The sequence below is a fragment of the Eulemur rufifrons genome, chromosome 29, assembly GCF_041146395.1.
Source record: "Eulemur rufifrons isolate Redbay chromosome 29, OSU_ERuf_1, whole genome shotgun sequence".
In the NCBI taxonomy this organism is placed as follows: domain Eukaryota; kingdom Metazoa; phylum Chordata; class Mammalia; order Primates; family Lemuridae; genus Eulemur; species Eulemur rufifrons.
The window spans coordinates 62,692,912-62,706,722 of record NC_091011.1 but is presented as its reverse complement, the minus strand read 5'-3'; the positions used below and the strand labels follow the sequence as shown (position 1 = coordinate 62,706,722).

The 13,811-nt window shown below is 39.2% G+C and overlaps 1 protein-coding gene across 1 annotated transcript in view; it reads right to left on the bottom strand.

The window, feature by feature from the left end:
* Positions 1-2,669: 2,669 nt before the first annotated feature.
* Positions 2,670-13,811, bottom strand: part of PIK3CG (phosphatidylinositol-4,5-bisphosphate 3-kinase catalytic subunit gamma) — a 29,714-nt gene continuing 18,572 nt past the window's right edge. The window contains exon 10 of the mRNA XM_069461988.1: positions 2,670-2,948. Within this exon, the coding sequence (XP_069318089.1) occupies positions 2,670-2,948 (279 nt within the window). The remainder of the gene's footprint in view (positions 2,949-13,811) is intronic.

The following is a 13,811-nucleotide window of genomic DNA, read 5'->3' as shown; positions in this document are numbered from 1 at the left end:
ATACACATAAAAGTTGCTTTGACTTGATTCACTTGACTTGTGGTCTGTGTTTTCATTTGGCATTGAAGATAGAGTTGTGGGTAGTTCCCCAGCAGCAGGCTGAACCTAGTTCTAGAACATTTTCAAAAGTATATGTAATTAGCAGGTGACAGTAAAGGAAGGATGCACACAAAGGTGATTTTTGTTTATGTGTAAGTCTACAGAGTTGAAATTATACTCTCATTGGAATATGGAAGAATCAAGCCCAGTTGGAAGATATATATATATATATATCAGCATCATGAAAGAACTAGTTCATTTGAAGAGCAAATATGTATGCATGTGCCAACATGCTAAATATAAATACATTCCTCTGTAATTTTTTTTATCATCAAGACAATTATTTTAGCAATCCGAACAAAAAGCAAAGTAGAATCTGTTCAAGGTCTAAGCTTGGTTATTATTTATTAGAATAGTGAAAGCATACTCTTCTGAATTAGAAAGTTTTTCCTGCTTTTCTTCAAAAGAATGGTAGGGAATAGTTAGTCTAGAAGTGCCATACAAAGTCTATCCTCTATTTATAGAGAGGAATAAACATTTCATTACAGAGCATAGTCCTCTGTTCAGGGGGATGGAGTATGATTTTATTTATTTTTTGTTTATTTTTAGAGACAGGGTCACACTCTATTGCCCAGGCTGGAGTGCAGTGGCATCATCATAGCTCACTATAACCTCGACCTTCTCGGCTCAAGCAACCCTCCTGCCTCAGTCCCTCAAGTAGCTAGGCCTACAGGCATGTGACACTACCCCTGGCTAATTTTTACATTTTTTGTAGAGATGGGGCCTTGTCATGTTGCCCAGGCTGGTCTGGAACTCCTGGCCCCAGGCAATCCTCCTACCTCAGCCTCCCAAACTGCTGGGATTATAGGTGTGAGCTACTGCACCCAGTCTAGACTGAGATTTTAAAAGGACAAGTTGTCAAGGAGGAGGAGTTCTTTCTAGACACCTATGAGCCAGGAGAAAGGCTCACTGGGCAAGGAGGCAGAGTTCCCTACACCTTTGAGGCCATTCAGGGCTTCTAACCCTGGCTGCACATTAGAAAAATATGGATGTCTGGGCCTCATCCCACATGAATTAAATTATAACCTGGGAGTGGGGCTCAGGCAAAGGTACTTTAAAAAAGTGTCCCTGGTGATTCTTATTTGCAGCCAGGGTTAAAAACCACTGGGTTTTTGCATGCACAAAAAGAAAGGTTTGGGTTACCTCAAAGTCATACAGGACTTCAAAAATTTAAAAATTATATATATATTTATATGTGATGATACTTAAACATAGACACTGTTAACATAGTTATTTCTATGTAATGTATTAACTATAGGTAATTACAAAAATATTTTATAAATAATTTAATGATTGCTCTCTAAGGTTAAACAACATTTGCAATAAATAGCAAGATATTTAAGAGATGAAGATTTTTTTGTAAGGAAGACATTTCAATTATGTTTAGGAAATCTGAAAGATGTGTCAAAGTTTGAAAGTCGTTTAAACTGAGAAATGGATAGGGCAAGTAGTGTTGTTCTTAACTTGGAAAACTTTTTAGATATCAAATATCTTCTTCCATTAAAAAAGAAAGAAAAAAAAATGCTCAGACCAAAATTTAAAATTAAAGCATTTGGAAACGAATTCATATTTTCTTAGACTGCTTCCTTTAATAATATATATTTTAAAAAACTCCACTAAACATCTTTACAAATAAGTCCCTAAAACTGTAGTAATCATTGAGGAGAAATTATTTTTCAACTAATTTTTGAGTTCTAGGGTAAAAGTGTCCTTGAAGATTTCACAAGTGTGTAAAGAGTTGTGGGAGGGTGGCAATTGAGGAAGAAGGGAAGTAGGGAAAAAGGGAGAGAGGAAATGTCCAGGCATGAAAGAGTCCCTTTACTTACCGCCTGCTTCCATGCTGGAGAAGGCTACACTAATTGTGCTAGATAATTCACTCTCGTGGGCAGAGTTGAGACAAAAGGTCTCATCTCTATTTTTTATATTCATGAGCCTGGAACCAGACCAGCAGAGGAGGGCCAAGGCACAGAGGTTCCAATTTGCCCTTTTGTGTTTGTGTGTCTCAGTCTAAAAGAAGCTAATTGCAAAAGACACTAAAAACACTAACTTGCTTTCCTTGCCTTTAGCATACGACTAACATCTGCAGACACTGAAGGGATGTTTGGAAGCATCATTTAAGAAATGAGATAAAGGTTACAATGATTACATCTTTCTCTGTGACGAGGTCGAAGAACATAAGGATAACCAATTTGAGAGTAAACCCGGGTGAAAACAGATGTCACCAATTATTCTAAAGAATTTCCAGACGCACTCAAGAAGAAGGTAGTCAAAATATGAGGCACAGTAAGGAAGTCATTGGTCTGTTTAAACTTAGAATATTCTCCAACATCCCTGAGACAAATGAGAAAAGAACAAACCTGCAAATAAGCTTAGCACTGAATAGTACTTAACCAAATAATCAGCAATGCCAACATTTTTCCTTCAGTGAAGAGTTCAGCTAGGAAAAGAGCTATATTTCTGAAGTGCCAGCTTTCACCATGCCCTATGGCATTTTAAATCCAAGTTCGATGACTGACATGCTAATTTAAAGCTTTAGAACACCAACTTGTTTTTAATTCTAGCCCAAAGCATTAGGCTGAATGTTTCTCTCCTTGTTTGATGCCAAGAACAAGATGTAGGAACCAATTAAACTGCACAGTCCATCCTTTGTCTCTGCAAACTTCAATCTGATCAAGAAAATACTTTTTAGCGTCCTCCTCACTTTTCCCCACTGTGAGGGCATCCCGGATGTATTCGATATCTTCTTTGCTTGTTAATTGGGGCATTCCTGTCATCAGCATCATGGAGAACAGGATGATCAGCAGGTTTGTGTGATGACGAAGGGCTAAATAAGCCTTAACACAGACATCCTGGATAAAGGAGAAAATGCCGTTACTGTTGGTGCAGTAACTAAGTAGGCTGAAGACCACTGGGCTATATTGGGACTTGCACAGCATTACCTCTCCATGAGAAGAAACCAGCACAAACAAGGTAGGTCCCTGGCTCAGATGAAAAACTTCATGAGAACATAAACTGTTTTTTTATAATCTCTTAACACTTTAGTGTAGTTGCACATATCTGGAGATTGCTCAAGGAACCCTAATTGGTACAGGTTAAGTTTCACCTTATCTCTTACTCTGTCTTTTTAATTTAATTTCTTTCCCAAGAGATAGAGGGGTGAACATTTCTGTAATCTCTGAAGGGGAATGAGTTAGTTTTTTTCTGGAATTAATAAACTTTACAGAAGTGTTAATAAGGTTTGCCAAGAGCTAATGAAATCCAAAGAAATGATGGAAATATGGTGTCTGAGATTTAGTTTTCATCTTTATTTTACACTTTGTTCTATTCTAAGAAAACAGATGAATTAGCTTTTCACTGTTTGATGGTCAAAATTGTTGAATGAACTTTGCAATTTTAATGCAAATTCTGAATACTGAGTGAGGGAGGGGACTTTTAAAAATGCTATGGCTGATGTCTTCCCAAAAAGCTTTGCAGCAGGCGATACAGGTGGGTTATATTCACTTACCAAGCAATGTGTATTATTATGCCATTTAAATTGGCCCAGAGATGCAAGGTTCCCAGTTTTACAACATGGGAATAACTGAACCTTAACACCATAACTTGATAAAGATAGCATAGTAAAGAAAATTCATGTTAATGATTATAGATATAAATATTTCAATAAAATGTTGAACAAAATGTTAAAAAAAAAAACACACCATAGCCAAATAGGGTTTATTCCCAAACTGCAAGATTAGTTCATCATAAGTTAATATCCATTTTTGATTTTTAAAAAAGTAACATGCACCTTAATTTCATTAAAATGTAACAAAGTGAAGAATTATCTGACATTATCAAAACAGTTGTAAATAGTAAAATACTAGAAAAAAATGAAGTATAAAATCAGAAAAGTGAAGGTAAAATTATTAATATTAACAAACGACCTAATTGTCTTCTTGGAACACTAAAGGGAAGAAAAACTCAAATATTACTGTAACTAGTTTTTAACTTTTTATAAAAAGAAATAAACAGAATGCTGTAAATAGGAGCCACAAGTTGGAAAGTATAATGAAAAAACAGATGTTGTGATTAATGATACCTAGGTTAAACACATAAAACATGCAGAATACCTTTTTAAAAACTAAAATGTTAGTGAATCATATAAAAGAAAATTTGAATAAATAGAGCAACATGTGTTCCTCAGCAATAAGTCTTATTATAAAGATGTAAATTATTCTCAGATTAATCTAAAAACATAATGAAATTTCAATAAAAATTCTTACTGGACATTTAAACTCAGATATGGTTTAAGTTCATCTGGAATATAATAGTTAGAACCTGAGAGGACATTTTGAAAAAGTATAGTAATGAAAACCAGTGCTTGCCAAACCGGAGATTAAAACATTTTATAAAACTACAATATTAAAAATGGTGTGAAAAAAAATCTATTCTTTTCCACAAAAGACAGGTTTTTGTGGAACAGAATGGAAAGTTCAGAGACATGTCTAAATACATAATAAATATGATATATAATAAAGGTGACTTATCAAATTGGTAGGGAAAATATTTATTATGTGATAAATGGGACCAGGACAACTGGCTCATCACTTGGGGGAAAAATTTAAATTTTTACTTCATGTGATATATTAATACTAAAATACATTCCAGATGAATTAAAGATTTAAAATAAACAGGGCAAATATTTAAATAATCATGGAGTGTGACAGGACTATGAAGATGATTTCCAAGGTGGAATCTATAAGGAAAAGATGGAGAGATTACAGAAACTTGAAACTTTTGGGGAAAAAAAGATATAAACAATATTAAAAGAGGCCAATGACAAAAGTAAACATATTTGCGATATGACAGATCACTCCTCCATGCCTAGCCCCCTAATTGTTCTTACAAATCAATAAGAAAGACATAGAGAGTTAGCTAGAAATACAGGCCAAGTACATAAACAAAAATTCACCCTATAAGACATAAAAATGGATAATAAACCTATAAAAATATGCAATCTCATTAGTATTCAAATAAATGTAACTTAAAATGAGATGGAAACACTCACCTACAAACTGGAATTTTTTTAGTCTTTTAAGGAATCTAATGCCCAATGTTCCCCTTTCATAGGCTGATGGTAGATGGGACAGGTATAACGTTACCAGCAGACAATTGGTTAACATGCATCAAAAGCTTTAAAGTGCTTGTGTTGTATAACATAATTGTGGAGGTGGTTACATGACTGATGCATTTGTCAAAATTCATAGAAATGTACACCTAAAAAGGGGGAATTTTGCTGTATGTGAAATATGCCTCAATAGACTTGACTTTAAAATATCTATATCCTTTTCCCCAACAGTTTCCATGCTAGAAATTTATCTTTTAAAAAAAGCGGAAAAATTTTCAGTGATTTATCTACAAGGATGTTCATTAGAACACTGGTTAAAATTGTAGAAACTTGAAAGCAACCTAAATTCTCTATAATAGGGGATTGATAAAAAGGTTTATGAAAAGTAGCTACAATTACATGTTCTGCAACTACTAGAATGATATTGTGGAAGAATATTTAACAAGCGCATAAAAGTGTTTGTGTTAAGAAGCAGATTTAAAAAAACCACATCCCATTTTGGTAAATTAACACAGAATATTTATATAGAAAGAAAAATATAAGTTTACAGGTCAAAATGTTTAATAGTGAATTTTCTGTTGCTTCTAGATGATCTTATCTATGCTATTTGTATGTGGCAGAGTCACTGCAATAACTGAGGTCAGGCCTGCGTCATTCCGTGTGTCAAGGCTGGACTGTGCATGTATGCATTGCCCTGGCCAAGTTACAAAGATCCATAGACTATTCTGGCATCTTCTAAGTGAGACAATACATGAAAAATGCCTGGCATGGAGGCAGGCACAAAGCAAGGGCTTAATCAAATGTCAGTACTCTCCCTTCCCTACCATTCACCCCGCATCTCCTCTCTGCTCACCATGAAGCAGGCGACTGCAACAGCCCGAAAGGTGGGTCGGGCTGCTGCCTGTGCCCAGCCATCACTTGCGCCCTGGAAGCAGCCCCGGTGCATTAGTGCTCTTGCATTCTTAATAACTCCACTTATGTCCAGAAATATTTTTTTTTTGCTCTTCCATAGGACCCACTGAGGTCTCTCTCATTTCTTGGTAATTACACAGCCTAAGTGCAGATGTCACCCCAGGCAAGAGTCTTATTAATTTGCTAACTCACACAATTTTCACAAGGGCATAGATGGGAATGCCTTTTGCTTTTGAATTAGACTACATTCTGATTTTTAATTATTTTCTATCCCTCTATACACCGGGAGCTCCAGGCAAAACCCCTGCTGTGTGAGCCCACTGCGTGGTCAAACTCTTCAATAAAATTTTCGAGGAGGGAAATTAACCTGAGGCCAAGTTATTATAACACCAATCCACTGGTGCTCAGTAAATATTTGCTAAGCATGCACGTGAGGAATCACGGACCCCTGCAGCACCCAGAGAGGCGTGGAAGGAAAGGAACTGTCCTGCTCTTCTCGAAGGTCATCTGACCCATAGATAGGATTTCTGATGGCGCCAATTTATTCTGTTAGTTATGATTTTCACACATGAGGGTTTCTTCCATGAGAAAGAAATTTCTTCCCCAAATTTAACTTCCCCATGCTCGTCAGACACAATGTCCACATTCTGACTGGCTGCACAGACTTCGAGACTTGGTGCAGATGTGATTATCCTTTGCTGAAAGGCAGGGTGGAGCAGTGGTCAATAGCTCAGATTGACACACGGCTGTGTGAATTCAAATCTCAGCCTCATTACTGACAAGCTGTATGGCATTAGAGAAGGCACTTAACCTTTCTGGACCTTAGTTTCCTCATCTGTAGAATGAGAATGAAAATAACCACACTCATTTCATCTGGTTGTGGTGAGATTTAAGTGCCATGTAAGAGGATGGCTATTACTATTAATAAATACCATGAGGAGTTGCATTATGGAACACACACTGCTCAACGCTAAGGAGGTCACTTTCCATCTAGACCACCAGTCTAGTGTTTCCTTAGGCAGCAAAGGCCTAGAGGGTGAGGCCGGCTGAGCACTAGATGAGCCTCACTCCAGCCAGTGTCAAGGAGGACGGGGCTGTTTGGTGCTGGCTGGCAAGGTGGGCGGGGTGGAAGCACAGGGCACACCGGCCATATCTGCAGGTGGTTCTCTTGCCTTGGGGGCCACAGCTGAGCACTTGCTCCACCCACACAAGCCCCAGAAGTTTCATTTCTGCCTTCTGCACTCAGCCAGAGGATCTGTGAGAGAGTCCTGACCATGCTGCTGCCCAGAGGGCCTGTGGTTTGAGGGACTATGAGGTTGTGGCTTGGGGAGCTCAGGGGAAAACACAGAACACAGAAGTTACTGGCTGTCACAACAGATTTTCCCTTCTGCTAGGGCAGCCTGTCATTGACCCCAAACATCCTTATTCTCTCCTTCTCAGCGGCCTGTTGACAGCTTTGCAGTATTGAGTGGAGAAGAAGAGTAAGGGAAGAATCTGATTTTGGGGACTGGGTTTAATGTACTTGTTAATGAGTGTGACTGTGGGGAACATTACATTATTATTAATGTCATTAGCTAGAACGCTCTCCATTAGTAGCTAATAAATAGATTGAGCCTACGTGGTACATCTGCTCTTAATTTCATTGTTGATTCAAATGCCTTAATTATAGCATCTAGCACTAAAAGAAAGAATTGTTTTTACAAAGTTACCACCCCCATAAGTCTTGGGAACAAAGGAATTCATTACCATTTCAGGCCCCAAACTTTGCCTTGATTGGCTAACTGGCTCAACTATCAGTTCACTAAATTGAAAACAAGCTACTTCTATGCACAATCTACTAAGTTTTTAACCACTGATGAGCGGTGGCTGCTTTAAACTGTCTAAGGTCATATGCAATACTTTTTCTTAAATCAAAATCCTCTATTCTCATCTAGAAATGAAGTAGAACCTCCCCTGACTTTTCCTAAATACTGATGTTGCCTCTGTCTGCTAGCGGAAGGAGACAGTGGAGAAAAAATATTGCAGTCCAAGGCAAAGGATATTATTTTGATTTTTTAAAAAATCAATGCATTGGCTAGTCAATGTCTTTAGAAGTTATTTGGCAAAATGGAGAAAGCCACTGATTAATACACCTAATAATGCAGGAAGAAGCACTTTCTGGTAAATCTGAAAGAAGGGTGTGTCTGGTACTTGGCTATGCTTTTTTTTTTTTTCTTTCCCCCTTTCTTTTTTTTTTAGTGGACTCAAGTCACAGAAGGCTATGCTTTTTTTGAGTTTGAATTAGGATTCTTATCTTTAAGGACTTGGCAATGGTTCTCAGACTAGCTCTGTTTACCAGGGGAAGGACTGTGCTGCCATCTTCTCAAATATTTAGTTAGAAGCTCATTAGAAACCTAAAGGCTACAATTAAACAGTTCTACTTCAGTCAATATTTTGAACAGCTTGTATGCAGGGGTGTGTATGTGAGTGTATTTAGCTTCCAGCCTTGTTTCAAAAAGGATTTAAGGATTTAAGGTGAACTGTTCGGATACACAAAAGTCAAAATAACATTAGTTTGAAGTGGAGGGAAAAGGAAAGGAAATAATAAAGGAAATGATCCACAACAGGTTGGGGAAAAAAACTAATTTAAAACTATTCATCACAAATTCTATGTGTCATATGCCAAATATGATGGCATGGACCGAATGTACTTTGGTGGTTCCATAAGAATATAATACTGTATTTTTACTGTATTCCTTCTCTGTTTAGGCATGTTTAGATACACAAATACTTACCATTGTGTTCTGATTGCCTACAGTATTCAGTACAGCAACATGCGGTACAGGTCTGTAGTCTGAGAGCAACAGACTATACCATATAGCTTAGGTGTCTAGCAGGGTATAGCATCTAGGTTTCTGTAAGTACACTCATCATGTTCACACAATGATGAAATTGCCTAATGACACATTTCTCAGAAAATATCCCCATCTTTAAGTGATGCATGACTGTACTTGCTATGGGTAGTCTTCAAATATACCTCTAGCCAAAAGGAAACTCTAATCCCTTACTCCATCCAATGTTCAGAAAATTTTTAAAAACTTATTTGTTTAGGAGAAGCATAGCTTTTCTAGAAACTACAGCCAATAGAAATTTCACAAGAGGATCTTTTTAGAGAGTACACTTTGTAACATAGTGAGCAATGTCCTTGATAATATTCTTATGCTAGACCAAACAATTCTCTAAAAGAAACTAAACATTAAGAGAATGATGCCGGTTGAAAGGCTATTCTTGAAAAGTAACAGGGGCCCGATATGTCAGGTACTGAGTGATACTGCATGCTGGAGGACTCACACATAAATCCAATCTACGGCCATCTGTCTAGTCTCGGATTCATCTCTTTTCATATCTTTTCCAGAATAGTGATTAAACTCAACACACTTAACCAAATTCTAACAATCTGACAACCCCACATGAGTCTGCATCTGGGGGAAATAGCATACCAACATATTCCAACTCTTACAATGGGCTGATGCTGGACCCTTCTCGAGGGCATCTTCCAGTGGATAACATGGAGAGAGAGGGAAGTACTGAAAGTCTTCACACTGGAATAGAGGAGGCTGAGCCCAACCTAGTTAGTGGGCCAGGGTGCAAATCTCAAAGGGGAGTCTTTTCTCAGCTCAGTACATTACGGGTAACGTGACAGATGAACTTGTCATCTCCCACTTGACCTAGAATAGGCCTTAATTACAGTAATTTGTGATTAATCAAATGAGCTCCAAATGACTGCTTTGCTTCGCTCTGCTCTCTACCCCCCAATCCAGTCCATGTACTGTTTCAAGTTGGACCCAAATTTCCTTTCTTGATTCAAATGTTACTGCACCTGCCCACAAACACCTATATTCCATCCATAATGGGCAACTGTACTTTTCGTTCCTAAATTCTGATTGTACGTACTTTTCTAACTCCATGCCCTTGGTCATGCTGTTCTTTTTCCCTGGATGTTCCTTCCCCTCCCTACATCTGCCTGGCAAAATGAAATTGAATTCAGCCCTTAAGACCTGGTAAAAACACTTCCTTCTCTGAACAGCCCTTTTCTATCCTCCAGGGCAGGATTAACTGCTCCCTCTGCAAACCACTGTTGACACTCTTTAACACAAAGTATTCCTTAGCACAAAGTATGTATCACTCTTGCTGCATTCTGGGGCTGTGCCTTTGCTCTGAATCCTCCGAATTGCCTGTGACCAGCACAGGGTCCGGCTCACGGTAGATAATCTGCATATGTATTTAATGTACAGGAGCCAGGTTCAGTCTCAGGCAAGATTCACTGCCACAAAAGCAGGATGAATTAGGGAACAATTGTTTTTGAAAAGGATTAAACTGGAAAGATATCTTGCCTTGCCAAGGGAAGTATTTGACCCTGCTCTGTGCCTGGCACAGTGCCTGAAATGTAGTAGGTATTTAGTGAGTGTGTGTTGAATTAGTGTCCTATTTTGTATATGGTGAGCAGGGGCTGGTGACCACAGCGGGATGGAGTCAGAGGCTGAGGAAGTCAGCCTGGCAGGTTACAGGTATAAGGAACACGAGGGCTACCACACAAAGGAAGGGGAGCTAGAGAATAGTAACGAGGGATAATGCCGAGGTGGCCACAGTCCTCAGAAGACTGTTGGATGGCTGGGTTTTTGTGGTCCCTGTGGCTGGGCTTCCCAAGAACACTTGAGTCTCCACCAAGGCAGGAGCAGGGCTCCACGTAGTAGAGGTGGGTTGACAAGCAGGGCCTCTGGTGGAGCAGCGGGGGCAGAAGCAATCAAAATGACCTGAGACCCAAGAGTGGAGCTAGACTACAGCAGGGATGCACTTTGGTTGAATAAAGGTTCTTAAAAACTTCCTCAGTCAGGACTCTGCATAGAGGCTGAGCAGAGGGCTGAGCCTACAGCTGGCGGCCTGGGCACACCCTGGCGTGGGGATGAGGCTGTGGGCTGGAAACAGGGCAGGGCCTGAGAAAACTGGCAAGAAATCATCCATAGTCTTTCTAGATCCAAATAACACAATGAATGGGCTCCAGACTTTTCTCCTAGAAGCGCTTCTTAAGAGTGACACCTAGGGGCAAGTGCCTTTCAAGGGAGCTCCTCAAACGACCTGCTTTGTATAGATGTGTTTGTGACCGTGTTAGCTGGCTCCCCTAATGACCTAAGATTTATCTGACACGTTTGCTTAGTGCCAACGGTGTGTAAAGAACACCTTCAAAATGTTTATTTATAAAAGCACAAATTGTTCATGCTCTTTGAAAACTGTCTTGTATTGAACCTATAACTATGCATATATACTCCATGTCCTATTCTTTTGGCATAGGTTACTGCTCTGATTGGGGGGAAAAAAAATATGTGCTATTTATGCTAGTAAGAAAATCTCCACAAAAAATGTGAACAGGCACCATGTGACACTCACATATTTGTATTATTTAATAAAACACTAGATTTCACAATTAGGTTTAGTTCCTCATCTGATGCATGGATGTTTAACCTGCCTCTGGAAGGCTTAGTAACTTCATGTGATGGTGGTTTGTTAATCTGTGCCTGAGTTACTGGATCATAAACCCACAGAATACAGTGTATGACAGGGAAGAAAGACAGCCTAGAGGTTACCCAGTCTGCGCAGGAGGTGCCCCTCCCGGCTTCGTGGCTCCGTGGCACAGAGCTTGCAGGGGGAAAGGGAGAGACAAACAGCAAACCAGTGCAAGTAATTGTCTGTTGTGGCAGATGCAATGAAGGAGGCAGGCAGGGCGCTGTGGCAAAGAATGACAGGAGGGGACCTAGTCTAGAAGACTGCTCTGAGGAATGACATTTAAGCTGAGACAGGAAGGGCACTCGGGGAAGAAGGCCTAAGAGGTGGGCAGCTGGGGTGGGGAAGATGTGGAGGAAGGCCACGGCGTACGGGGGCAGCCCGTAGGGTGAGGCTGGAGCAGGCGGGGCCTCCTGGCACAGGGCCTTGCAGGCCAAGCTTAGACATTTAGATTTTATCCAAAGTGACAAACTACCACCACATGGACATTAATGAGCCTCACCTGGTTTGAAGTAAGGGACTAACGTTACATCTAGTTCTTAACTTCGGTTTTTAAGCAAATTCTGATTAATTTACAATCTTCTAAAAGACCAAATACTTAATAGTATGAAGGAAAAGCATTAAAAATGTTGACAGTGTTGTCTCTGGAAAGCAAGATAATGGTTTTTTGATATCATCTGATATGCTTCAATATTTTGCGGGCTCTTGCTTTTAATAAACAGCATTTACTACTTTTAAAATTACAAAAACAACACATTCTCACACAAAAATAAATGGGAAGCCAAATTTCATTTGCCAATAGCATAAATATATTTGTGTGTTATATATGTTCTATAACTGTTCACTGAAATTTAAAATAAAGTGGTCTAAAATAAATTACCAGTGGGTAAAAATGCTGTTTTTCTTTTTTATCTCTCCAGTAAGGGAGAGATTTTTCTAAGGAGAATTATTTATTTTATTATTTTTTTTAAATGACACAGAATAATTGTACATATTTATGGGCTACATAGTGATGTTTCCATACATATACTCTATAGTGATTAGATCAGGGCAATTAGCATAGCCATCATCTCAAACATTTATCATTTCATTATGTGGGGAACATTCAATATCTAAGGATAGGCCGGGCGTGGTGGCTCATGCCTGTAATCCCAGGACTCTGGGAGGCCGAGCCGGGTGGATTGCTCGAGGTCAGGAGTTCAAGACCAGCCTGAGCAAGAGCGAGACCACCGTCTCTACTAAAAATAGAAAGAAATTATCTGGCCAACTAAAATATATATATAGAAAAAACTAGCCAGGCATGGTGAAAAAATATATATAGAAAAAATTAGCCGGGCATGGTGGCGCATGCCTGTAGTCCCAGCTACTCAGGAGACTGAGGCAGTAGGATCGCTTAAGCCCAGGAGTTTGAGGTTGCTGTGAGCTAGGCTGACACCATGGCACTCACTCTAGCCCGGGCAACAGAGTGAGACTCTGTCTCAAAAAAAAAAAAAAATCTAAGGATAATTTATTAACCAAAATCATCATCATTGAAATATATCTGTTTAGCACCCTCTGTGTAGGATGCTGCTCTAAAGGCTAACAGATATTCCAGGGTTCAAATGGTGGGCCTCTGTCTAATTACAGCTTCCTGCTGAACTCTCCCTCTATTCTAGAAGTAATTTATGAATATGGTCCTAGGCTACACTAGCTACCTTGGAAAGGAGAGAGGTGGGATGCAGGAGAGCTTCTTCTTTCAGTTCCCCTTCCTTCCTTTCTCAGGCCACGAGCTAGATATGTTTTTAATTCTTTGTGGAGAAGGCTCACCTCACCCTTAACAAAAAGTGGGTCAACTTTTCTCTACCCTTCCTTGCGGGGAGCCAGTTTGCAGGGAGTTAGCTACGCTCCCTGCACTTCCTAACAGGTTATTCAAATATGCGGTGTGTATTAATTAAACTTATCAATTCAAAATTAGCGATTCACTGGAAATGAGGGCACTTTTAATCCAGAATGCAAATGTATACAACGCTTCCCAGCTTTCCTAAAAATGGCAGCTTTATTATACAAGATTCTGAGACACTATTTAGAGAGTTTAGAGATGTGGTCCCTGATCTTGAAGAACTTCAAAAAGGAAACACAGAACTAAAAAACAGAAAATCTTTCAGGAAGGCTTAGC